We start from the raw sequence: 26,956 nt of genomic DNA on the forward strand, positions 1-26,956 counted from the left end.
GCATACCTGCTTTAATACTGCTTTTGATTTTTTGAGCACTACTGCAAATATTCTGCAGGACACACTCTCCTAAATTAACAGCATGAGATAACACAGCAGTGGTTTGAGCATCTTCATAGATTTTTTTTTTTTTTTTTTTTTTTTTGAGACAGAGTCTCTCTCACTCTGTTGCCCAAGCTGGAGTGCAGTGGCTCGATCTCAGCTCACTGCAAACTCCACCCCCCGGGTTCAAGTGATTCTCCGCTTAGCCTCCTGAGTAGCTGGGATTACAGGTGCCTGCTACTGGGCTCAGCTAATTTTTTTTTTGCTTTTTTAATAGAGACAGGATTTCCCCAACTTGGCCAGGTTGGTCTTGAATGCTAACCTCATGATCTACCTGCCTCGGCCTCCCAAAGTGCTGGGATTACAGGCACAAGCCACCGTGCCTGGCCTCCTTATACCACATCTAACTTTTGTTCTAAAGTTATTAAATTTGGGGGACATTTTTAAGCACTAGCACCACCACTTAATATAACACTTAAATGACACTGTTCTACAATATGAAAAAGTTTTAATTATATCAAGAGCAAATGTTAAGACAGCAGCACAGGCTGGGTGCCATCAGCTCACGCCTGGAATCACAACAGCTTGGGAGGCTGAGGCAGGAGGATCACTTGAGACCAGGAGTTTGAGACTAGCCTGGGCAATATCACAAGACCAAGACCCTGTCTCAATAAAAGAAAAAAACAAAATAAGCTGGGCATGGTGGTAGACACCTGTGGTCCTAGCTCCTCAGGAGGTTGAGGTAAGCGATCACATGAGCCCAGGAGCTGCAGTGAGCTATGATCATGCCACTGCACTCCAGCCTGGGCAACAGAGCAAGAACTTGTCTCAAAAGAAAAAAATAAAACACATAACATAACAGTCACCAAAAACATTAACCCAAGACCTGATAGAGTACCATGTGACACTGATGAAGGATGATGGAAATTTTGTTTTCCTGCTAAAGTGATGCTGATACAGGACAATGCCATAATTTGCAATCAGGCTGCCAGACTCGAAATTATGCATTTCTTGAACATTTCTTTTAATTTTGAGAAGTCTCACAATATTTCAAATTTGAGACATAAACTGGAAGTCTAAATATATTTTTACTTTGCACTATTTTCAGACTCACATAATTCAAAGTTGCATAAAACAGGACTATACTGAACTTTCGAAACTTCTAAAAGGAAAATACTTGAATACAGTATAAGAGAAAAATAATGTAGTCTTGTTATTTCCAACCAGGTGGAATTAACAAGAATTTAAATAAATTTGGCCGGGCGCGGTGGCTCAAGCCTGTAATCCCAGCACTTTGGGAGGCCGGGGCGGGTGGATCACGAGGTCAAGAGATCGAGACCATCCTGGTCAACATGGTGAAACCCCGTCTCTACTAAAAATACAAAACATTTGCTGGGCATGGTGGCGCGTGCCTGTAATCCCAGCTACTCAGGAAGCTGAGGCAGGAGAATTGCCTGAACCCAGGAGGCGGAGGTTGCGGTGAGCCGAGATCGCACCATTGCACTCCAGCCTGGGTAACAAGAGCGAAACTCCGTCCCAACTAAAAAAAAAAAAAAAAAAAAAGAATTTAAATAAATTAAAGAACCTGAGTACAAATAATAAATCAGGAACGCATTCTTACTAATGATCTAAGATTAAACTGTAAGATTCAAAACAAAAGCGCACAATATATTACTACACTTTTTTAAAGACTAAGCTTGCCGCTATGAATAGCAATCCACATTTACATCATCTTCAAAAATAGTAATTGCTGCTGAAATATGATCAAAAGCTTATGCTAGTCACTATACTGTTACTTGTGCTCAAGATCCAGATTGATGACTAGGACCGTCTTCCAGCAAACAGAAAAGTATTCAGATATTAGAATGCTACATCCAAAGTGAAAATAAGCCCAAGTGGCATTATCAAGAAAAGTATTAACAATCAAACTCACATCTTTAATGATCTTTGCTGCCTCTTTGGTAACTGCACCTGTTGTAAATTAAAATAAACATTATTATTCTTAGAATATACAGAAGTAAACACGGAAACCAAGAAGTTACTTTCTTCCAATTAAGCTGAGCTAGAGACTAAACCAGAATTTCTCAGAAAAATGGTACAAGGAAACTCTGCATCAGTATCACCCAGGGTGCTTAGTAAAGGTAAGGATTCCTGGGCCCCAACCCAATCCAACTGTATTAGAATTTCTGGCAGTAAAGGAGTAGGATATTTAAATCATCTGGGCTCTTAAAAAAATACCACTTCCAGGGGAGTGTTTCTGAGCCTACTCTGGCTCAAGAGGCTGCCTGATTAAAAGAAAAAAAATTAGACAGGCGTGGTGGCCTATAATACCAGCACTTTAGGAGGCCAAGGTAGGAGGATCACTTGAGGCCAAGAGTTCTAGACCAGCCTGGCCAACATGGTGAAACCCCATCTCTACCAAAAATATAAAATCAGCTGAGTGTCGTGGCAGGCACCTGTAAACCCAGCTACTCAAGCGGCTGAGGCAGGAGAACCGCCTGAACCCGGGAGGCAGAGGTTGCAGTGAGCCGAGATTGCGCCACTGCATTCCAGCCTGGGTGACAGAGTGAGACTCCGTCTCAAAAAAGAAAAAAAAAAAATTAACAATTGAAAAAAAAAAAAACCACTTCCTTTCCCACCCACACCACCTTGCTTGCTACCTACTTCCCTGTTGAGGGGTGGGGGAGGGATGCTCCCCTACATCAGGTAAGGAGAGATATTACTAATAAGTACTATTGGCCAGGCGCAGTGGCCCACACCTATAGTCCCAGCACTTTGGGAGGCTGAAGCAGATGGATCACCTGAGGTCAAGAGTTTGAGACCAGACTGGCCAACATGGTGAAACCCCATCTCTACTAAAAATACCAAAATTAGCTGGGCGTGGTACCAGGCACCTGTAATCCAGGTACTTGGGAGGCTGAGGCAAGAGAATCGCTTGAACCCAGGAGGCAGTGGTTGCAGTGAGCTGAGATCTCGCCATTGCACTCCAGCCTGGGCAACAGCAGCAAAACTCCATCTCAAGAAAAAGAACTTAGGCTAGACAACACTCACTTCTATGGCTTAGCCAAATGCCATTACATCAAGTCACACCTTTTAAAACACTGTTTCCTGTAGATGAGGCAGCAGGTATTTGTGCCAATGACACCACACTGGTTATAACTGGTGTTGTATTTGTCCTCGTGGAAGGGAGCTCCATCACAGTAGTTTTCGCCTTAGAAATATTTACTGATTAAAACAAAAAGTTAAGACCTGGAATAAGCAAAAGGGTCTCTCTCTCACACACACTCAACTTACATACACACACAAAACCCTGTTTAACAACTAGGTGTTCAAGAAGCAATGCAAATATCTGATTCTGTATAATGTTAGGTTGGGTAATTCTGTTCAGATTAGTGTTCATTAGGATTTAAACAGAGTCGCATTCTATAAAATTATAAACCTCGAATGACATTTATCAGGTGAAAATACAGGTGTTGGATACAGTGGCACCAGCCTGTAATCCCAGCTACTTGGGAGGCTGAGGCAGGAGGATCACTTGAGCCAGGAGTTCAAGACCAACCTGGGCAACATAGCAAAACTTAGTCTCAAAACAAAAAAACAGGTATTAGCTTCAGGATTCGCTGGGCTGTTTTATTAGTGACTATTAGAACTTCTAGACCTACGTTTGCATCAAATAAAAACTTAACCTGAAAGCTTTTATAAGTAAATTAATGAGGGAGCTGTCCAACCCCGTAACAGTGGTTTTCTCAACACATAAAATGAATATTCTACCAGCAACCTGACTGGCTCGGGGGAATGGAGGACTAACACAAAAGATTAGCACAAGGCATTTATAATTAAGGTAAACATTAATAAGACTGCAAAGGTAGGCAATGGCCAGCCTGCAAGGAGCCAAAGCTCTGTCAAGTAGGTAGCACCACAGGCTTTAATCAGAGAACATAATGCCAACTGTTTTTTTTTCTCTGAGAGAGACAATATCAGTCGGTCACCCAGGCTGTAGTGCCATGGTATGATCTCAGCACACTGCAACCTCTGTCTCTCGGGTTCTAGTAATTCTCATGCCTCAGCCTGCTGAGTAGCTGAGATTACAGGCATGTACCACCACATCTGACTAATTTTTTGTATTTTTAGTAGAGATGGGGTTTCACTATGTTTACCAGGCTGGTCTCGAACTCCTGGCCTCAAGTAATTTGCACGTCTCAGCCTCCCAAAGTGCTGGGATTACAGGTGTGAGTTACCACGCCTGGCTACCAAATGTTTTCAATCTAATACTAAGAAAGAAATATTTAGGAGAGCTACTTTATGAATACACCACGGATCTATCTACTCACCTGGATAATCTGACCACATTAGTCGTCCTACTTGCAAAATTATTTTATTCTTAGCCAAGATAAACTTTGCTACCCATGAAGAACTGGTCTATTTTATATTTTCTGAGATAATTAATGTGTTGTTCTTTTCTCCTTGCCCATAAGCAAACTCTGAATCAAATTTTACACCAGTCACAGCAACTATATTAACTATGATCTCCCTTTGCCCTGATTTTCTATTTTTATTTCTACTTTATTAGCTAAATAGTATATATCCCTAGTTTAAGTTATGTACAGACACATTCAATCAAACTCAATCAAATCTAATTTTCCTATAAAAATTAGTGCATATACATTATTTGTCTTTTGGTGTGCTTCACTATCAGAGCAAAAAGCACTAGAATTAATTTTCCCTCAAGGAGAAATCTTAAAGACTTCTTAAAGAAAATTTTAAGGAAATTCAGGCTATTTGAAGCCAGTGAAATTTTGTTTTTATTATATTATTTACAACTGTGTGTGCTGATAGTATCCTACAACTGACATAAAGATCCCATCAGCTAAGTTTAATTTTACCTTTATTTTGTGGAAGAGTGTCATTCATAATTTGCTGATGACAAAACTCCAAAACACAAAATAGGTTACAGAAATGTTTGATGTTGCCTCGCCACTTTATGGACTCACTTAGTTTACCCTGTCGTTTGCAACCATCACACTTGGCCATCTGAGAAACAAACGTTAGACAAGAAAGGCTTAAAACTATAAAATAACGAAAATATAACGATCATGAAAAAAGGCACTATAAAAACAGGATACATGAGTCAGTTGAGACTACAAAATGTAAAGTTCTTACCTTAAAATACTGATTTTTAAAATATATATTTAATTATTTGTTTCATATGGATGCCCTAAATCAAGATAACATAAAAACTGTGGCCTGTAATCCCAACCCTTTGGGAGGCTGAGGCAGGCAAATCACTAGGTCAGGAGTTTGAGACCAGCCTAACCAGCATGGTGAAACCTGTCTCTATTAAAAATACAAAAATTAGCCAGGGGTGGTGGTGCATGCCTGCAATCCCAGCTAATCAGGAGGCTGAGGCAGGAGAATCACTTGAATCTGGGAGGCAGAGGTTGCAGTGAGCTGAGATCGTGCCACTGCACTCCAGCCTGGGCAACAGAGCAAGACTCAGTCTCAAAAAAAAAAAAAAAAAAAAAAATTGCTCTTCTGTTTTCAAAATTACCAATAAAGGAATCTAAAGACAGGTTCATAACCAGGCATGGTGGTGCACGCCTCTAGGCCCAGTTACCCAGAGGCTGAGGCAGGAGAATCGCTTGAACCCAGGAGGCGGAAGCTACAGGGAGCCAAGATCTCACCCCAACCTAGGCGACAGAGCAAGATTCTGTCTGGAGAGGGTGGTGTGGGGAGGGGTGGGAAGAAAAGATACACAATGAAGAAAAAAGTTAAAAAAATATATAGGTTCAACTTAAAAAAAATTAAGCAGCAGTTTACAGCAGTTGACATAATATGGGCTTTGGAGTCAAAGATTTCTATTCATTCAGCAAATATTTAATTAGACATCCTTTGTCTTAAACACTGTGACTGGTCCTAATTATACAATCATGAAAAATATATTACCCTCCCCTGACAATAAAATTCTATTTTGGGGGTGAAGTAGACAAGCACACGGTGATTTCACCAGAGTTACAGATGCTGTCTTCCTGTCACCTACCAGCTTCCCGAAGAGCATATTACTTGACATCCCTGGACCTCTCTCCTTTTCCTTATTTATAAAATGGCAATAATATACTTACCTCTTGGGACTATGGAAAGGATTAAATAAAATAACACTTGTGGAGCAGAAGACATGTATTAGTGGTTCAACTAACTATAGCTACCAGTTAGACTTTCAAAAAGTTAATCTTTTTTAAAAGGAGGTCGTAATGATTGCCAGTTATTGTCCTTCAGCCTATGAAGTGAGACGAGGTCTGACTTCAAATTCCTCAGAGTAGCTGAATGAGAGAGCCACTTCAGGCAACATTATGTGAAATTCTAACCTGAAAGAAGTCGAATAAGGACAATGTGCCTTATAAGAAGACAAAAATAAAAGGAACTTATCCAATCAACAGCAAAGTCTACAGAAATCCTATACTCCTTTTATCCCAAAGACTTCATGTTTATATTCAATTGAATGTTTCTATTATAGCCCATAAATTATTTTATCCAGCTCTAAACACCAAATTCTTCTTCACAGTATCTGAACGTATTTTAAATAGAAAACAATTGGCACTAATTTCAGGAAGCCAAAAAAAGTGTATCATCACATTTACCTGATAAAACAGAACTGTAAATTTAGACATACAATCTTCACAACAAAACTCTTCTAACTTGCCCTCCAATCGATTTTCTACCAAATTCGGGGATGTCTGTGAACAATAGCTGCACATCTTACAGTAGTTTCCCCATCGCTCCCCAAAGTCACGGGCAGAGAGGAATTTGCAAACTGAGGATCAGAGGGATGAAAGGAAGAAAGATCAAATTTACATTAACTTGGAGGAGGTAAAATAAATTTCTGTGGTCTTAGATATAAAACTTTAAGTTACTTTCTAAATACTTATGTAATTATTTGCCTGTAGATTATAGGACAGTCTCTATATTCACAAACCAAACTTATATCACCTTTTCAATATACTCTAAATATTAGGCCATTTATATTTAGAAACATTCAGAGGTATAAAAGTTTTTTTTTTGTTTGTTTTTAGATGGAGTTTCGCTCTTGTTGCCCAGTCTGGAATGCAATGGCATGATCTCGGCTCACCGCAACCTCCGCCCTCCAGGTTCAAGTGATTCTCTTGCCTCAGCCTCCCGAATAGCTGGGATTACAGGCATGTGCCACCATGCCTGGCTAGTTTATTTTTAGTAGAGCAGGGATTTCTCCATGTTGGTCAGGCTAGTCTCGAACTCCTGACCTCAGGTGATCCTCCCGCCTCAGCCTCCCAAAGTGCTGGGATTACAGGTGTGAGCCACCATGCCTGGCCGGTATAAAGGTTTTTTAAGCCGAGAAGCAGCGACTGTTTTAAGTTCCTCTTTACAAATGAGTGCCAGAACAAAAAGATCTCTGATGTCATAGCTAAACTTATGAAGAGATTTATTAACACCACTGATCTAATCATGTTTACAGTTTTTTATCACACTTTAAAAGACGAACTTTCAGCCAGGTGCAGTCGCTCATGCCTGTAATCCGAGCATTTTGGGAGGCTGAGGTGGGGGGATCACCTGAGCTCAGGAGTTCAAGACCAGCCTGGACAACATGGCAAAACCCCATCTCTACAAAAAATACAAAAATTAGCCAGGCATGGTGGCACGCTCCTGTAGCTTCAGCTACTTGGGAGGGTGATGTGGGAGGATCACTTAAACGGGGAGGTGGAGGCTGCAGTGAGCCAAGATCATGCCACCATGCTCCAGCCTGAGCAATAGGGCAAGACCCTGTCTCAAAAAATAAATAAGCAAATAATAATGAATAATAAGATTAACTTTAAAGTGAATTAACTATAAACACAACTCAAAAAAACTTTTTTTTTTTTTTTTTGAGACAGAATTTCGCTCTTGTCACTCAGGCTGGAATGAAATGGTGTGATCTCAGCTCACTGCACTGCAACCTCTGCCTCCCAGGTTCAAGCAATTCTCCTGCCTCAGCCTCCCAAACAGCTGGGATTACAGGCATGTGCCACCCTGCCCAGCTAATTTTGTATAGAAATGGGGTTTTTTAGTAGGGACAGGATTTCACTATGTTGGTCAGGTTGGTCTTGAACTCCCGACCTCAAGTGATCCATCCACCTCAGCTTCCCAAAGTGCTGGGATTACAGGCATGAGCCACCGTGCCCAGCCTCCAAAATACTTCTCATTATATCTCATAAGACAAAAAGAATGTGAAAACTAATCGTGGCTTAATTGCCTAAGTCATCATGAATTATAACGACCACATGCTCTGTGGATAAAACAACTTTGTCTTTACCTTCACTACAGAATGGCTTATCAACCCCTGAGAACTTTGTCTTTACCTTCACTACAGAATGGCTTATCAACCCCTGAGAATCGCACAGTCTCCTTTATAATTTTCTGCAGTTTACAGTAGTCACACATTGCTACAACTTTATTTTTCTTCTTGTATTCATCAGAGCAATTCTTGCCACAAAACAGAAACATTTTACCCTGCAGAGAAACAACAGTCATTAAGAGTTAACTGAACAGTTGCTTTAAGAAGTCCTTTTCATGTCAAAGCAAATTGAGTGATCAAAATCAAAAAAAATTTTTTTTTTTTTTTGAGAAGGAGTTTCGCTCTTGTTACCCAGGCTGGAGTGCAATGGCACCATCTCGGCTCATCGCAACCTCCGCCTCCTGGGTTCAAGCAATTCTCCTGCCTCAGCCTCCCGAGTAGCTGGGACTACAGGCGTGCACCACCATGCCCAGCTAATTTTTGTATTTTTAGTAGAGACGAGGTTTCACTATGTTGACCAGGATGGTCTCGATCTCTTGACCTCGTTATCCACCCGCCTCAGCCTCCCAAAGTGCTGGGATTATAGGCGTGAGCCACTGCTCCTGGCCGAGTGATCCAAATTAAAAAGACAAAAGTGTTTCTATTGGATAAGTTTATATTCAATCCTTTTCATGATCTCTGTTTACCTTGTAGAAAAGAAGTTCTGGTTTTGTGGCAAACAGATGGTTACACTGCTGACACTTGAGTTTAACAACTCTATGGGTTAAAGCAACTTGCTGGGATTGTTCAGCGAGAGGCCTGAGAGGCTGGAGGCCAGCTGTAGCAGAGAAACTGATGGCACTAAGGGAAACCGCAGAAGTGTTACGTCCTCCTGTTGACACTGCTGACCTGGAGGAGGGTGGGCTTACAACCATTTGGCCCTGAGACAGGGGCACTGCTGAAGAGTTTGTTCCTTTTGGCTTGTTAAATACATTCTGAATTAAAACAAATAAGGTAAAGATTTTATCAACTGAGAAATAAGATAACTTGGTACTTTTCATTTCCTCATTTTAATAAATTAAGTCCCCCACCAACATTTTTTTTTAATTTTCTATCTCACAGAAAGAGTTTAAATGGCATACTTCCTCTAATAAATTAAAGCAGGCCTCTCCTTCCTCCCACCCCCCCTCATCCACCTGCACTCCCATCATCAACTAGCTTCTGATGGCTATAAAGACACAATAGCCACCAGCAGTCTCTTTCTCCCTGCTGCCAAGGATACTGGGTCAAACATGTTCCTACCCCGGGGATTACTAAACTCTACTCTTGTGTGTGTATTGCAGAGAGGGCGGAGAAAATGGGACGAGTGGATGCTTACAATTCCATGCCAGGAGTCACTAGGTATCTGACCCAGGATGACAGGAAGGGGTATGTGAATCCCAACAGGCTACTGTTCTTCACCATACCACCTACCCAAACCATAATCCTAGCTTCCATCTTTTTTGAAGAGAGACCCAAGGGAGAAAGTGGGAGGGAACGATCGTTTAGGCAAGGATTCCAAATAAAGAAAAAATTGCTGACACCCAATATCTAGGTTCAGATATTTTGTAGAAATGACCTGCTTGGGACCCTGGTTGAAACAAATTTTTTTCTTTTCAATTCAAATTTAAACTTTCATAAGAATGGGCCTTTAGCAGTTAACACTGTGCCACAGATCAATGCCTAAGAGAACCACATGCATGATGTGCTACCTTAGATCATACCTGGAAAGCGACCACACAACTGGAGCTGCAGAAGCTGTATATAGCTCCATTTGACATGGCTAGGTGATACTGAGGGATTGCTGAGGTTTTACAACTATGACACGAAACCTGGACACCTTGGTGACAAAAAATAAAAACCAACTATTAAGTTATACAAATGAATAAACAATCCAAAAATGTACTGGGAGAATGAAAAATTAAATAACATCAAAAAAAAATCAAGAAACTTTACAAAAATCTGAAATCTAACTACAACTAAACTCAATTAAGTCCCACTTACAGAAAAACTAACTTGGAAATTCTAAGTATTTTTTCTTTCTTTTCACATATAAAACTATAAAATACTATATAAATTGCAACCAAGAAAATCAGTGAAAAATTATTTTCACATAAAAGTTATTTAAAAGTCAATCTCGGGTCTTTATTTAAATAAATAGATAAATTTAGCTTGTAACAAAATCAAAGAAAAGCAGTTACATTTTTCTTCAATAGTTATTAAATCTATAAATTTATCAAATTTAAACATTACCTGAAGAAGTAACAGTCTTAACTCTGTAAGCAGATAAGCAATTAATAGAGCAGAAAAGCTCTGTTTTTCCTGAATCATTCGTAGTCTCAATCATTTCAGCTGAGGGCCTCAATGACTTTCCCAGGGCATATGGAGGAGTTTGGGCTGAATTCTATTAAAATAAAATAACATTGGAAACCTAGTACAAGCATACATATTTACATATTATTCAAAAAAGTAAAAAGAAAAGCTTCCTACAATCACGGCCCTTAGTTGAAATATTTGAGTATGACGATGAAACCACACTATTGGGAAGTGGGAAAATAAGTTCTTCCACGCAATAAAAAAATAGAAATGGAAGAAAATTAGTAACTACTCAGATAGGTATCTTAGTAAACAAAACACACTAATTCAAACACAAGTAATGAATTAGGTAGTCATTACATACTTTTATATCACCAATAACCAGAGAAGGCCAGCTAATTCATGAACCAAAGGGCCATTCTCCTTATAGTCATGTACGTCAATCTAGGAGAGTCTATCACCTTTAAGGTTTCTTAATTTGTGAGACTCTTCAGCAGGAGATAGAAATGATACTTAATGTATATGAATAGAGATCCTATAGAACTACCTATTTTTCAAGCTGAGTTTCATAATAAAAATCTGCCTATAAGTTTATTCATGTTTTAAGAAATAACAAAAATAGCTACCATTTACATAACCAATATTATAACTTACTGAATGCTTACCATGAACCAGGCCCCAGGCTAAGCAATTTATACATAGTGTATCACAGAATCCTTTCAATGACAAAGTGAGGTGCTTTCAAAAATTACATTAACAAAAGGTTTAAATTAACTTTAATTAACAGATGATCAGAAGAAGTAGGAAATTAAACTCATCTCATCAGGCTCCAAAGTTCAGGCTCCTAACCACTACACTATGCTGTCAGTGACACACTAAATCTCTCATTATGAAAAAAAAATAGTAGAAAAATATAAATTGTGAGGTTTCACTACATAATCTTCTAGTAAAAAGATAGAGTATAATACCAGTAACAAAATTAGAAATGTTACTGATTTTGGGATCATATGTAAAATAACATGGATTCTTTTCCTGTGAAAGTAGTAACCAGACTGCCAAAAATGGCAATTCTTAAAAAAAGAGATTCTTTTCAGTGATGAATGTCCATATGTCCATTTCCAACTGCTCAGAGGAAGTAACAAATCAAACTTGCTAACTGAAAAAAATGTTTATCATTTACATGATACATCTTTATATCTTTAAGAACAACTTCTTTAAAACCACAAATCATTCGGTAATAATTAAATTGACAAAAGGTGATATATTTAGTAACCAGCTCAATCCATTATTCATTACAATAAATAAAATTACTTAAAGTATTCTCATGAGGCAGTGTTGACTAAATAATTCCAATTCATTCCCAAACACATTTTAAAATGAAAAAGACAAGTTTTGTTTAAATTCACTGATTTTATCATCTTAACTCTTGCTTAAGGTTTATTTATAATATGGTTTTCTTGCTATCAATACATCACAAAATATTTCATGCTCACAGAAAATCATGGAACTACATTTATGAGGCCGGGAGTTATAGCTCACGTCTGTAATCCCAGCACTTCAGGAGGCTGAGGCGGGTGGATAGCTTGAGCTCAGGAGTTCAAGACTGGCCTGGGCAACATGGCAAAACCCCATCTCAATTAAAAAAAAAAGAAATCACATTTGTGAATTCTTAGCTATGAAGGGAGCCTTTAAAAAAGGGAACTATTTTACCTATATCAACTTACCACCATAATCATCCCTCATACCATCAGAGTCTATCGCATTTTCTGGAAGGGAAATCACGCATCAGGATGGACTAATGGGAGGAGCTCACTCTCATTTTGTAGTTCATTTCTGTGCAGTCAAATCAGAAGGAGTAAGCCTAACTACATGCAACAGATAGATATTCATACCTGCTTGTATGCCGTGACACTTGTTGAACTAAAAACCTTCTGGGACTGGCAAGGACCAGAGCTACTATAGCAATAGCTCCCACAGTTCTCACAACAGTTCATGGTGAGATTGTTGGCAGAGTGAAATTTTGAAAAACAGGCATCACTACAAAGACCATGTACTACATTTTGATATTTAACTTCAAACCGAATCTAGGAAATAAACACACACATAAATACAGAAAATAAGCAGAGCCAGTTTAAAAAAAAAACTCTTTGAGCAGAATCCCAATAAAAGTAAAATGTAACTTACATCAGCATTCTTCTGACACATACTGCACTTAGTTGAAGTGCTATTGGTATATATGGTAACAACAGGTTTCTTCTTTAGCTCATAAGAAGACAAGCATGATTGGCTGCAGAAATCTTTGCTGAGAGAGGAATTCTCAAAGCGGGTTGTGATCACATCCTTAGGATTTAAAATGTCTCTAAAAATAAATAACAAAGGTAAAATGAAATGTGTTCTTCACAACTGTAAATTCCTCCTCTTTGTGAGTTGAAACAACATTTACTAAAGGCAGCTATTGTATGGTAGAAAAAGGATAAGGCATCTGCAGACCTGGATTTGATGATGAGTTCTGTTATTTATTAGGTGAGTGACAATGAATGATGTAATTACTATCTCAATTTCCTTATGTATAAAATGGGGTTTATGATACCTAATTCATAAATTTGTCAAGAGCAAATTATATTTAAAATACTGCCAGCCAGATGCTGAAGACAAAATAGGAAGGCTTTCAGCACCAACCAAGTTTCATCTGCTATAGCCAATGGGACCAGTCAGTGGCCATCCCACAACTCCAGACCACAAGACACTGGTTCTCTTACTAGCCAGAGGGTGCCCAGAGTAGAACAGAAATGAGACAAAAAATGAATTTTTTTTTTTGAGACAGAATCTCGCTCTGTTGCCCAGGCTGGAGTGCAGTGGCATGATCTTGGCTCACTGCAACCTCCACCTCCCAGGTTCAAGTGATTCTCCTGCCTCAGCCTCCAACCCAAGTAGCTGGGACTACTCCCACCCAAGTAGCTGGCTAATTTTTGTATTTTTAGTAGAGACAGGGTTTCGCCATATTGGCCAGGCTAGTCTCAAACCCCTGACCTCGTGATCCGCCTGCTTTGGCCTCCTAAAGTGTTGGGATTACAGGTATGAGCCACCATGTCCAGCTGAGATAATAAATTTTTAAAAATTATAAGCGCAAGATTTTGAGAAACAGATGAGCCACCAGAATACAAAAAATAAGCATGATATATAATATTTAGCTATAACTGAAAAGATCAAAGAAACACATGACAAAAGGGCTGTTAAGGCTTTGGATCAGAGGACAGACGGAGACAAGAATCAGACAGGAAGAACAAAAATAGTTGGTTCTGTGAGATTCCTAGAGCCAATTTGTAACAGCTACTTATTGCAATAAGCACAAATAGCAATACCCGGGTAAAACAGAGGCTAAGTATTGCCATTCTTCTGATAAGCATAACAACTAATTATAAACACTAGTGCAGGCCACAAAGTAAATAATAATGGCAATAATATAAACTACAATAAGTGTGTTAAGTAATTACTATGTGCCAGGCATTATTCTCTTTACTCAAATTACCCAATTTAAATACCACAAAAATGATAGAGTGCAGTGGCTTACCCCCATAATCCTAGCACTTTGGGAGGCCAAGGCAGAAGGATGGCTTGAGCCCAGGGAGTTCAAGGCTCCAGTGAGCGGTGATCACACCACTGCACTCCAGCCTGGGCAACAGAGCAAGACCCTATCACTACAAAAAAATTTTTTTAATTAGCCAGGCATGCTGACTCATGCCTGTGGTCTCAGCTACTCAGGATGCTGAGTTGGGGGGACTGCTTGAGCCGGAGATGTAGAGATTGCAGTGAGCTGGGATTGTGCCACTGCATTCCAGCCTAGGTGACAGAGTGAGACCCTGTCTCAAAAAAAAAAAAAAAAAAAAAAAAAAATCCCCAAACCACTATGAGGTTAAGTATTATTGCAACTGCCTCTTTAGAGATGAGGAAACTGAATCAGAGGTTAAACAACTTGTCAAAGTCATATTGCTAGTAGGCAGTAAAGCTGAAATACAAATCCAGACAGTCTGATTCTAGTCTAAGGAATTAATTATTCCACTATGCTGCCTCCCATCCTGGACCTTTATTATACAGGTGTATTAGATGCTAAACCATGAGAAAATAACAACAATAAAAATTATTATGTAAAACTGAACTGTAAAAATATGACAGCAAATCTTGGAAACCAAAAGAATATGCTTATATACAGATGAAGTATTAATTTTGAAAGTGATTTTTCTACCGAAAACACAGCAATAAAGAGTTTCACTTAATAAGGTGAATCTGCCAGTGGCATAAGTAAAAGAAAAAATTGTAAGTAAAAATGCATAAATCAAAGAGAATAACTTTATAATGAAAATTTGTGCACATACATTAGAAATGTACTTTAAACCTTACACATGCAAATGAGTGTTATACCATAACATTTATCTTAGAAAAACCACACCTCTCCCAACAATAACATAGCTCAAAACATTTTTCTAATTTTTTTAAGTTTTATGAACCCTTAGAACTATTTTTTAACTTTTAATTTTATAAATCTCATGTTTTAATAGTATGACTCAATTTAGCTACTAAATTGACCCGATTAAGGTATCAAGCAGTCTTTGGCAATTCATAAAAATCAAATGCATGCTGAAAAGATAAGAATCTGTCTCCTAACCTAGTCTAAAGGGATGTTTCATAAGCTCTAAAGGTAATGCCAAATAAAGAGGGCGAAAAAAATTTTGAGTAAGAGCAGCACTATGCTAAAAAGTCACTGGGCCGGGCGCGGTGGCTCAAGCCTGTAATCCCAGCACTTTGGGAGGCCGAGGCGGATGGATCACGAGGTCAAGAGATCGAGACCATCCTGGTCAACACGGTGAAACCCCGTCTCTACTAAAACTACCAAAAATTCGCTGGGCATGGTGGCGCGTGCCTGTAATCCCAGCTACTCAGGAGGCTGAGGCAGGAGAATTGCCTGAGCCCAGGAGGCGGAGGTTGCGGTGAGCCGAAATCGCGCCATTGCACTCCAGCCTGGGTAACAAGAGCGAAACTCCGTCTCCAAAAAAAAAAAAAAAAAAAAAAGTCACTGACGAGGGTGACTACTTTTAAGAAAACAAGAGGCATTTGGATATATAAGTCATGTTCTTTAAAATTATTTAATTTTATTTTGATATTTGGTATGTTGAAACAATCTAAAAATAGAAAACGAAGTCTACTCTTTCAGATTAGTTTCATGAACATGACATAAAAGTGTTAATTAGAAGGGCATTTTGCAACAAAACTGATTTACGGTATATAACTATTTAAAATTCCTCTCTCCTGGCCAGGCATGATGGCTCATGTCAATAGTCCCAGCACTTTGGAAGGCTGAGGCAGGCTAATTGCTGGAGCCCAAGAGTTCGAGATCACCCTGGGCAACATAGCAAAACCATCTCTACAAAAAAATACAAAAATTAGCTGGGCATGGTGGTGTGTGCCTGTGGTCCCAGCTACTGGAAAGGCTGAGGTGGGAAGATCATCTGAGCCTGGGGAGTTCAAGGCTGCAGTGAGCTGTGACCATGCCACTGCACTCCAGCCTGGGCAAGAGAGAAAAAAAAAAATCCTCTCTCCTTTTTTGTTGGAAATTTCCAAATAGCAGGATCTACTTTTAGATAGTTTAGGTCAAGACACAAAGCAGATAAACATGGCCAAAGGCAAAATAGGGTCCTACAAGTGATATGTTAAGTATACATGTTAATATGTATGGTATGTATGTATATTTAATAGATTTATGTTAATTATAAATAGTAATACACAATAGAATTTTTATTACTAATAACAGGATTCTATTTGTTAAGTACTTGCTAGGTGATAGGCCATGTGCTAACACTGTCTCATTGAAATCCTAGGAAGCAACTATTATTTTCCGATGAGAAATGGAGGCTTAGAAAGTTAAATATCTAGCCCAAAGTCACAGAGATAAATCATAGAGCCACAATTTAAAACCAAGCTCTTACTGTTTTTTGCCTGTAGGGACTACTAACAACACACTGTATTCCTCGAATTACACTATCACAGAAATGGGCAAAACATGTCAAATCCTTCCAATGTACTAAGGCAGAGAAAGATTTATGTAACTTTGTTGCTGTTTTTTCCTCTCTCTGCATCTAAGCATTATTATAAAGCAACAATGACCCCACAAGGACATTAGAAATAAACACATTTTTGTGACTATGTAGAGTTTTTACTTTTTAAAGAATTAAATAGCATTCACATACTATTAAAAGAGTGATATTATTTTATGCTATACCAAATAACTTTCAAGAAAACTGTTATATAAATTTAAATGGTTGTCATCTACAATTCCAGGATAGTCCTGCAATTCCCACAAGTCATTTGTTACTTCTTTCCACAGTAAAATTTAAAGTGATAGAAAACTGGTTTAGGCAATATTCTAATACCAAGTAACTTATTTAATGTTGTAAAACTTTAAAATTTGCAAATTCTTCCATTACTTTCTACAGACACATGATAAAGAGCTATAAAGTATCAACAGCATGTTTGAACTAAACTATATACACCGTAAAAAAAAAAAAAAAGTAAAGTAAAAAGGGGTGTCAAGAATTTTATACTTGGAGCAATTTGTGCAGGTTTTCTTGGGAGGAGGTGGCGGGCAGGCAGGTGAAGAATGTCTGGTGATGCATCTTGTGGAGCAGAAGAGCTGAGTAGATCCTGTCTTATGATACGCAGTTTGCCCCTTATAAAGCATTCTTTTACAACCAGAACAAAAAACCTTAATAGCAACAGATGGAACTGAAGGAAGCAATACACTTGGGCCAGATGATGCAAAAGAAAGCTGAAAGCCTGGGTTCAACTGTTGGGCTATCAAAACAAAATTAAAAAAAAAAGTTTTAGTATCAATAATAATGCATATACAGTGTCTAAGTTTTAGTATCAATACTAATGCACATACAGTGTTTAAAGTTTTAGTATCAACACTAATGCATATACAGTCTCTCTCTCTCTCTCTCTCTTCCCCCCTCCCATCCCCTCCCTTCTCTTTCCTTTTTTGAGACAGGGTCTCACTGTGGTGCAATCATAGTTCGCTGCAGCCTCAAACTCCCACAATTAACCAGTACTCCCACCTCGGCCTCCTGAGTAGCTGGGACTACAGACACATGCCACCATAGCCAGCTAATTTTTTTTTTTTCCAAGATGGAGTTTTGCTCTCATTGCCTAGGCTGGAGTGCAATGGTGCAATCTCGGTTCACTGCAACCTCCACCTCCCGGGTTCAGGCAATTCTCCAGCCTCAGCCTCCCGAGGAGCTGTGATTACAGGCATGCAACACCACACCTGGCTAATTTTCGCATTTTTAGTAGAGACAGGGTTTCAATATGTTGGTCAGGCTGGTCTTGAACTTCTGACCTCAAGTGATCCACCTGCCCCAGTCTCCCAGTGTGCTGGAATTATAGGTGTGAGCCACCTCGCCTGGCCTTTTTAAAATTTTTAGTAGAGATAAGGTCTTGCTGTGTTGCCCAGGCTGGTCTCAAACTCCTGAGCTCAAGCTATCCTCCTGCCTCAGCCTCTCAATTTGCTGAGATTATAGGTGTTGGCCACCACACCCAGCCCAGTCTCTCTTTTTTAGGACAAATTTCCTATCTTGAAATTCAGTGTTAATGAGGCAATAAGCACCCCAAAACGGAGGTTTCAATTTTTTTTTTACCATGACCCAAAGTAGGAAATACATTTAGTATTATAACCCAGTTTTCACACATATACATTTGTAAACGTGGGGATGTGTGTACAATTTAATCACTGAAACAGAAGTTTTATGAAACAATATGTTTCGTTACTACACATATTATTCTGATATAATCCTATTCTATTTTATATTTTTAAATACTGCTGCAAACCAACTACTCACAGTCTGAAAAACAAACAGCTCTAAAGAGAAAGACATACATGAAAAGATGCTTTCCCTCAACTTTACTAGTCAGAATAAGCAAATACTAATTGTAATTAACTTATACAGTTCCATTTCTTACCAAGAGGTCTGTCACTAACTGAAAACACAGCACTAATTTTCAATTCACTTTCTTGAGTTTTTGGCTGTTGGGCACATCCATACTCCTTTAGAAAAAAAAAGAAAAGAAAAAAGTAACAATGAATATAGTGGATGCAAGTAAACTAGAAATTCAAGCAAAAAAAATGATTCTATCCCATTAATCTCTTAAACATCCTGATCATAAACACCTTCACAAACACCTCAAAAGTCAAAATTTACAAGTTATTAGACTAGATTTAATCTTTACAACAACAATGTTTCAGAATTAGAGAATCTTTTACAGTAGTTTTATCTACTTTTCAAATGTAATTTTGATATATGGGAGTTATAGATAATTATTCCAAATGCTAAGCACTACCTATTTTTAGGTAGTGGCCCACTTGGCCGCAATCTTGGCCCACTGCAACCTCTACCACCCGGGTTCAAGCAATTCTCCTGCCTCAGCCTCGCAAGTAGCTAAGACTACAGGCATGCACCACTATACCCAGCAAATTTTTATGTTTTTTTAGTTGATATGGGGTTTCACCATATTGGCCAGGCTGCTCTCAAACTCCTAACCCCAGGTGATCTGCCTACCTTGGCCTCCCAAAGTGCTGAGATTACAGGCATGAGCCACCACGCCTGGCAAAAAGCAGCAATAAATGAAATTAAATCTGGCTGGGCACGGTGGCTCATACCTATAATCCCAGCTAGCTACCCAGGAGGCTGAGGCGGGAGAATCACCTGAACCCAGGAGGAGGAGGCTACAGTGAGCCTAAATCGTGCCACTGCATTCCAGCCTGGGCAACAGAAGGAGCCTCCGTCTCAAAAGAAAAAAAAAATTAAATCAGAATGATTTAGAGTTTGTATCTCAATCATTTTAGCCAACAGACTTACAAGCTGTCTTTTCTGCTAATGGCAGAAAAGATACAAGAATGTCAATGCAATCTGCTCGTTATACATAAAATCATCACAGACAAAATCCTATTTATTCTTACATTCTTCAAAATGTTTTAAAACAAAATGTAATCATGAAACATTTTTAAAAATGTAAATGCCTATCTTGAATGGTCCTTTATTCTGAAATTACAACCATCCTTTTTTTTTTTTGATGTTAAAATATCCTTACATATTTCAAAACAGAAAATTTTAAAAAATAGTCTTACTTTTCTGAATCAATGATGGTAATACATGGCAGTTGTATTTTTAATCTCCCTACACATAGCAAAATAAATGAGTAGCTATGATAGTTCCAAAGTTACTTTAGAAATTTCTTTAGACTATTAAATGCCAAAAACTAGGAACCATTGCATTAATTCACCACTTCCCATGATATTTATTATGAGTACCCAAAGAGGTGCTGTCTATAAGATATACCTTCTTTATAGATGAGTAAAGTGAAGCTAAGAGATGTTCAGCAACTTGCCCAAGGTCACAAAGAGACTACATGCACAGATGGGAATTAAACCCAGACACTCTGTTCTTTTTTTTTTTTGAGATGCAGTCTCACTCTGTTGCCCAGGTTGGAGTGGAATGGCGCCTTCTTGGCTCACTGCAACCTCCACCTCCTGCTTTCAAGTGATCCTCAGCCTCCTGGATAGCTGGGATTACAGGCACCCACCACCATGCTCGGCTAATTTTTGTATTTTTAGTAGAGATGGGGTTTCACCACATTGGTCAGGCTGGTCTTGAACTCCTAACCTCAGGTAATCCACCCACCTCAGCCTCCCAAAGTGCTGGGATTACAGGCATGAGCCACTGTGCCCAGCCAGTCTCTCTGTTCTAAAACCCATGATATCACCCTCATAGATGTGAAAATACAAAGTAATTACTACAGTGAATTCAAACTCTGGCCCAATTGAAATTAAGTTCCCCTGTTGTAGGAGTCTCTCCCATCTCCTTTCTCTCACAGCGCTTATCATAATAAATCATTTAATTACTTATTTGGATAATTTGATTAATGCCTTAACATTCACCATTCCTCCTACACACACATTAGACTGAAAAGATCACATCCATTACGGACAGGGACCATATCTGTTTTTTTCACCTCTGTATAACCAATCGCCCAAAACAGTCAACATAACAGAAAAGACTATGGGTTCCAACAGCAGACAGAAACAGATATGATCTTGTCTCCTAAACAAGCTATTTAATATTTCTTAGTTTCAATTTCTTTATCTGTAAAGTAAAGATATATTACCTAACCCATAGGGCCAATGGGGAGGGAGGGAACAAATGACTTATAGCATGACATTTTACAGTTAGTGAAAAGTAAGCACGATACATACACAAAATGCTAGTTCTTTTTTTTTTTTTTTTTGAGACGGAGTTTCACTCTTGTTGCCCAGGCTGGAGGGCAAGCAGGCAACTGTGCGATCTTGGCTCACCACAATCTCCACCTCCCAGGTTCAAGCAATTCTCCTGCCTCAGCCTCCAGAGTAGCTGGGATTACAGGCATGAGCCACCGTGCCCTGCTAATTTTGTATTTTTAGTAGAGATGGGGTTTCTCCATGTTGGTCAGGTTGGTCTTGAACTCCTAACTTCATGATCTGTCCACCTCGGCCTCCCAAAGTGCTGAGATTACAGGCATGAGCCACCGCAATCAGCCAAAATGTTAGCTCTTATACTTTTTATTAGTTTCATAATTGTGTAATTTAATAAATACTTGCTAAATGGATGAATCTAAGTCTATTCAATCCAAAGTGCATGTTCTTAAACATTATACCTAAATAACAATATTTACTGACATTTACAAAAAGAAGAGGAAGTTAAAATTATTATATACATCTTCGAATTACCAAAATGAGTGTTTAAGATTCAATAAAAATTACTTTACCTTATCAATTCAATTTCCAAAGTTTTTCTAATATTCCTGTTATATTTCCCTGACTCATTTCTTTTACCTCACAACTCTTCTACACCTTCATAGCTCACAAGTCCCAACCCCACATCTTTCCTGCTCTTTGATGTTTCAATTTCACCAAGTAAAAAGAAGTAACTAAGAACTCCCTCAACATCCCTCAACCCTTCCACCTTACCTACAAATTGCTCAGCAAACTGTTCTACTATCTTATAGGAAAAGGAAACCTTCTTTTTAGCTATAGCTGAAATAATGCTATTTTAGAATAAGTGTGTTCCAAGTATTGCATGCAACACACTTACAGTAAAAATCACCATTGTTTATTTGATAGTCAAATGTAACCTGGCATCCTATTTTTTATCTGGGAGCCTTACATCTCCATGTAGGTAACTTTCCAATCTCCAAATCCCAGATTTATATGTACAAATGCCTCCTTGTATAATTACCAATTGAATGTCCCACAAGCCCTTTAAACACAACAGACCCCAAACTGCCCTTATTACTTCCTCAAAAATCCTGTTCTAACCCCTCAGTAAACGGTATCACCATAAACCCCAAAACCTGTAAGTATTCTTAGACTGCTCCTTGACCTTCACACCTCATATACAATCTCTAAATTTGATCAATCCTACTTAAACATTTTTAAATCTATTCTCTTTTCCCACTTTATTATTGATATTCAATTCTAAACACACCACATTCTCTCACCCCTCCATGACTTGGCTATTTTCTCTATTTCTCATGATATTTTCTCTGCCTGAAACTCTTAATTGTTATAATTCAATTTGCTACCTGCTCTGTGAAGCCTTCCTCTCCTTCCCAGATAGATTTAGAGCTCCTTCCCCTATGCTCCCAATGTACTTCACACAATTTTAAAACACTAATATAAGACTGTGATTTTACATATATATATATACACACACACATACATACATATACATATTTTTAGACAGAATCTCCTCTGTTGTCCAGGCTGGAGTGTAGTGGAGCAATCTCTGCTCACTGCAATCTCCGCCTCCTGGGTTCAAGTGATTCTCCTGCCTCAGCCTCCCAAGTAGCTGAGATCACTGGCATGCATCACCACGCCTGACTAATTTTTTTATATTTTTAGTAGAGATGGGGTTTCACCATGTTGGCCAGGCTAATCTCGAACTCCTGACCTCAGATGAGCAATCTGCCTCAGCCTCCCAAAGTGCTGGGATTAGTGGCATGAGCCACTATACCCGGCTCACTTGAGGCCTACTTTGGCCTCCCAAAGTGCTGGGATTACAGGTGTATGCCACTGCCCCTGGCCTTGATTTTGTATTTGTATAAAAAGTGGCACAGGCCGGGCACAGTGGCTCACGCCTATAATCCCAGCACTTTGGGAGGCTGAAGCGGGTGGATCACTTGCAGTCAGAAGTTCGAGACCAGCCTGGCCAACATGGTGAAACCCCATCTCCACTAAAAATACAAAAATTACCCAGGCATGGTGGTGCACACCTGTAATCCCAGCTACCCAGGAGAGCAGCTTAAATCTGGGAGGCAGAGGTCGCAGTGAGCTGAGATCACATTACTGCACTCCAGCCTGGGGAACAGAGCGAGACTCCATCTCAGAAAAAAAAAAAAAGGAGAGAGAATAGTTCACGCTACTTGTGAGTGACAGATAAACTTCATCTTAAAAGAGCACAAAACTTTGCCAGCCTATCTAGCTTATTTCTTCTTCCACCGGCATAAGAAATGGCATGTAGAAAGGCAAAGAAATAAAATGCAACAGAGTTTTAGAAGATAATGTTGAATGAACTGCAAATAGTTGGCAGAAGTATAGATTAGAAAAGGTGGGAACAATGAATGATAACACTGAAGAGAAAACAAAGGCCTAAACATGTATAGTTTGGATGTTACACGGAAAGATCCCTGCTTCATCCCACAGGAGGAAACAGGGTCTTTAAAGAGAGAAATATCACTAGATCTACACAGTACAATGGCATCACTGTACAGTGTTTTGATGGGATATGTGACTGAAGGAAGAATAGCCAGGAAACTATTACAGAAGTTCAAATGAGAAATAATGAAATATTTAAGTGCAATGGCTGATGCCTATAATCCCTGCACGTTGGGAGGCCGAGGCACGAGGATCACTGGAGGCTGGAGTTCAGGACCAGCCCAGACAACATAGGGAGACTCCATCTATATCAAAAACTATCTCCATGTGGTGGAGCATGTTTGTGGTCAGCTACCTGGGAGGCTGGGGTGGGAGGATTGCTTAGAGTGCAGTGGCCATAATCACACCAGCGCAACCCAGTATGGGCAACAAAGTGAGACCTTGTCTCAAAAAAAGACAGAAAAATAATGAAATAACAGAAGAACATGAAGGGTCAGATACAAAAAATATTTAAAAGCTAGAATCCACAAACCCTGGCAAAGAAATGGTTACTTTAGGCAGAGAAAGAGTTAGAATTTACCACCTGGAGGGAACAAGTGGCATGGATGCCACCATCCCCTACACCACATCTTATAGAAACTACCTCAGAACTCCTCAGCTCAGCACTGTAGAAAGGCGTAGAGTTCATAAGTGAAACAAAACCTGACATCCCTGCCTTGAAGTGATACTGCCTGTGGCTGGGCACAGTGGCTAACACCTATAATCCCAGCACTTTGGGAAGCCAAGGTGAGTGGATCACTTGAGGTCAGGAGTTTGAGACCAATCTGGTCAACATGGTGATATCCCATCTCTACCAAAAACACAAAAACTTAGCCGGGCATGGTGGCACACACCTGTAATCCCAGCTACTCAGGAGGCTGAGGCAGGAGAATGACCTGAACCTGGGAGGGGGAGATTGCAATGAGCCAAGATCACACCACTGCACTCCAGCCTGGGCAGACAAAGCAAGACCCAATCTAAGAAAAAAAAAAAAAAAAAAAAAAGGAAATGTGAGATGTTATGAAAAATAAATTTTTTTATTATTTTAAAATATTATTGCTTCCCTTATACAATAAAGTCAATAACTATAGAGTATAAAGCAAAAGAACTGTCCTACAAGAAAAAAAAGTTCCTTGCCAAAACAACTAACTCATCTCTCCACATTGATTCCTGTGTTCTCCATTCTGTGTCCCTATAGGGTAACCAGAATGATCTTTCCAAACACAAATCTGTTTCATCTTACTTTCTCACTTAAAACCTACAATTGGCCAGGCACAGTGGTTCACACCTGTAATCCTAGCACTTTGAGAGGCCAAAATGAGCAGATCACCTGAGGTCAGGAGTTCAAGACCGGCCTGGCCAACATGGTGAAACCTCGTAACCTCGTCTCTACTAAAAATACAAAAAATTAGCCGAGCGTGGTGGTGAGTACCTGTAATCCCAGCTACTGGAGAGGGTGAGACAGGAGAATCACTTGAACCTGGGAGGTGGAAGTTACACCATGGAGATCACACTATTGCAGCAAAACTCCATCTTCAAAAAAAACGCCAGGCATGGTGGCTCATGCCTGTAATTCCCTCTGGGAGGCCGAGGCGGGCGGATCACCAGGTCAGGAGCTCAACACTAGCCTGACCATCAGGGTTAACACCCCGTCTCTACTAAAAATACAAAAATTATCCAGGCCTGGTGGTACGCACCTGTAACCCCAGCTACTAGGGAGGCTGAGGCAAGAGAATTGCTTGAACTCGGGAGGCAGAGATTGCAGTAAGCCAAGATCATGCCATTATACTCCAGCCTGGGTGACAGAGCAAGACTCTGTCTCAAAACAACAACAACAAAACTCTACAATGGCTATCAACTGCTCTTAGAGTAAAGATCAAAACTTATAACAACGTCCACCAGGTCCTGCATAATCCAGCCCCAAACTATATATACAGTCTTATCATAGAGAAGCAGCATAGCACAGGTTCTGGGGTCTGATCACCTGGATCTGAATCTAGTCTTTGTTATTTACTAACTGTGATCTGTGGCAAACTATTTGGCTTTTTTAAGTTTTGGTTTCCTCATCAGTGAAATGGGGATAACAATATGGTGTTGAGAATGGTGCCTGGCACAGTCTTAAGCACATAAAAGTATTAAGTTAATAATGTCACATGATTATGATATAATATATACTACATACTGATACACTAATACCTTCTATTTTTATTGTTGTTGTTTTGATCACTATCATCATCACCATTTTCATACCTTTTCTGTTCCAGGCTCACTGGTCCTACAGGTCTTGAAAAGAACCATGCATCTTTCCAACTCAGGGCTTTCCCATTCACAATTTCCTCTTTCTGAAATACTCTTTACCATGCCCTTTGCCTAATCAATTCATTCTTCATAATTCAGCTTATACATCCTTCCCTTAGAGAGGCCTTCCCTAGCCATCCCCAGGCCTCAGACTACAACCAAAACTAGGTCAGATTCCCCATTTTAGGCTTTTCTTCCAGAGCATTTGTCATAGTCTGTAATTACACATATTATTTGACCAATACTTGTGTAATCTCTGCCTCTTCTACTAGCATATAAGTTCTACGAGGAAAGGGACTAAGCTAACTTTGCTCAATTCTGGATCCCCAGAGCCTAGCATAGACCACAGATTCTTAACGGAACAAAGGAAAGTACTACCAGATTCAAGAGAATTTTTTTAAATGAAAAGTATGGAAAAATGGTAAATACATTACTTTTCTTCCAAAAAAAAAAAAACACGTAGTTACATCTTTCATTCAAAGAGCAGAAAACCAGCCAGGCATGGTGACTCACACCTGTAACCCAGAACTTTGGGAGGCCAAGGTAGGTGGACTGCTTGAGCTCAGGAGTTCGAGACCAGCCTGAGAAACATGGCGAGACCCCGTCTCTACCGAAAATACAAAAAAGTAGCTGAGCGTGGTCGTGTGTGCCCGTGGTCCCAAGTACACAGGAGACTGAGGTGGGAGGATCACTTGAGCCTAGGAGGTGAAGGCTGCAGTGACCTGAGCAGATTGTACCACTGCACTACAGCCTGTGCAACAGAGCGAGAGCCTGTCTCCATTTGGGTTATTTTAACTTACAAACCAGAAACTGCCTAACTAAAATTTTTCAGTTCACCAGATCTTAAAAAGAAGGATTTTTTTTTAATTAAATCAAGATGAAATGCTTACTTGAGCATTATCTGGTTCTTCTTTAATTTTGTCCAGAAGCTCCTGCTGTGGTACCACTGCTTTGCCACATTCACCATCCAAAGGTTCTTTCATTCTAATTTTTTACGTGAAGTAGTTCCTCAGGCTCAAACGAATAGATTTCTTCTTGGCAATGGATAGCTGGACACCTAAAATACATACTCAGGTTTATTCTTTCTTTATTTCAAGCTTATCTATATGAAAAACTTCGTGTTGAGTGCACGAGGTTTCACAGCTCAGCATTTGAAAAACAACTCTTCTGGGGCCATGACTAACTTTTTTCTTTCTTCCTGCTTT

General features: G+C 39.4%; 1 protein-coding gene across 10 annotated transcripts in view; it reads right to left on the bottom strand.

Annotated features, from left to right (window-relative positions):
- The window catches only part of ZMYM6 (zinc finger MYM-type containing 6), a 41,554-nt gene that overhangs the window by 13,499 nt on the left and 1,099 nt on the right, over positions 1-26,956 (bottom strand). For all 10 annotated transcript variants that reach the window (XM_032246865.1, XM_032246871.1, XM_032246867.1 and 7 more), the window contains 13 exons: positions 26,642-26,808; positions 18,689-18,773; positions 17,275-17,524; positions 12,863-13,037; positions 12,571-12,762; positions 10,616-10,766; positions 10,087-10,202; positions 9,031-9,318; positions 8,409-8,559; positions 6,678-6,850; positions 4,926-5,073; positions 3,133-3,267; positions 1,976-2,013 (listed from right to left, as the gene is read on the bottom strand). In XM_032246865.1, the coding sequence (XP_032102756.1) occupies positions 1,976-2,013; positions 3,133-3,267; positions 4,926-5,073; positions 6,678-6,850; positions 8,409-8,559; positions 9,031-9,318; positions 10,087-10,202; positions 10,616-10,766; positions 12,571-12,762; positions 12,863-13,037; positions 17,275-17,524; positions 18,689-18,773; positions 26,642-26,734 (1,995 nt within the window). In that variant the 5' untranslated portion in view covers positions 26,735-26,808. The remainder of the gene's footprint in view (positions 1-1,975; positions 2,014-3,132; positions 3,268-4,925; positions 5,074-6,677; positions 6,851-8,408; positions 8,560-9,030; positions 9,319-10,086; positions 10,203-10,615; positions 10,767-12,570; positions 12,763-12,862; positions 13,038-17,274; positions 17,525-18,688; positions 18,774-26,641; positions 26,809-26,956) is intronic.

The sequence above is a fragment of the Sapajus apella genome, unplaced genomic scaffold (assembly GCF_009761245.1).
Source record: "Sapajus apella isolate SASKATOON/1434 unplaced genomic scaffold, GSC_monkey_1.0 scaffold62, whole genome shotgun sequence".
Classification (NCBI taxonomy): domain Eukaryota; kingdom Metazoa; phylum Chordata; class Mammalia; order Primates; family Cebidae; genus Sapajus; species Sapajus apella.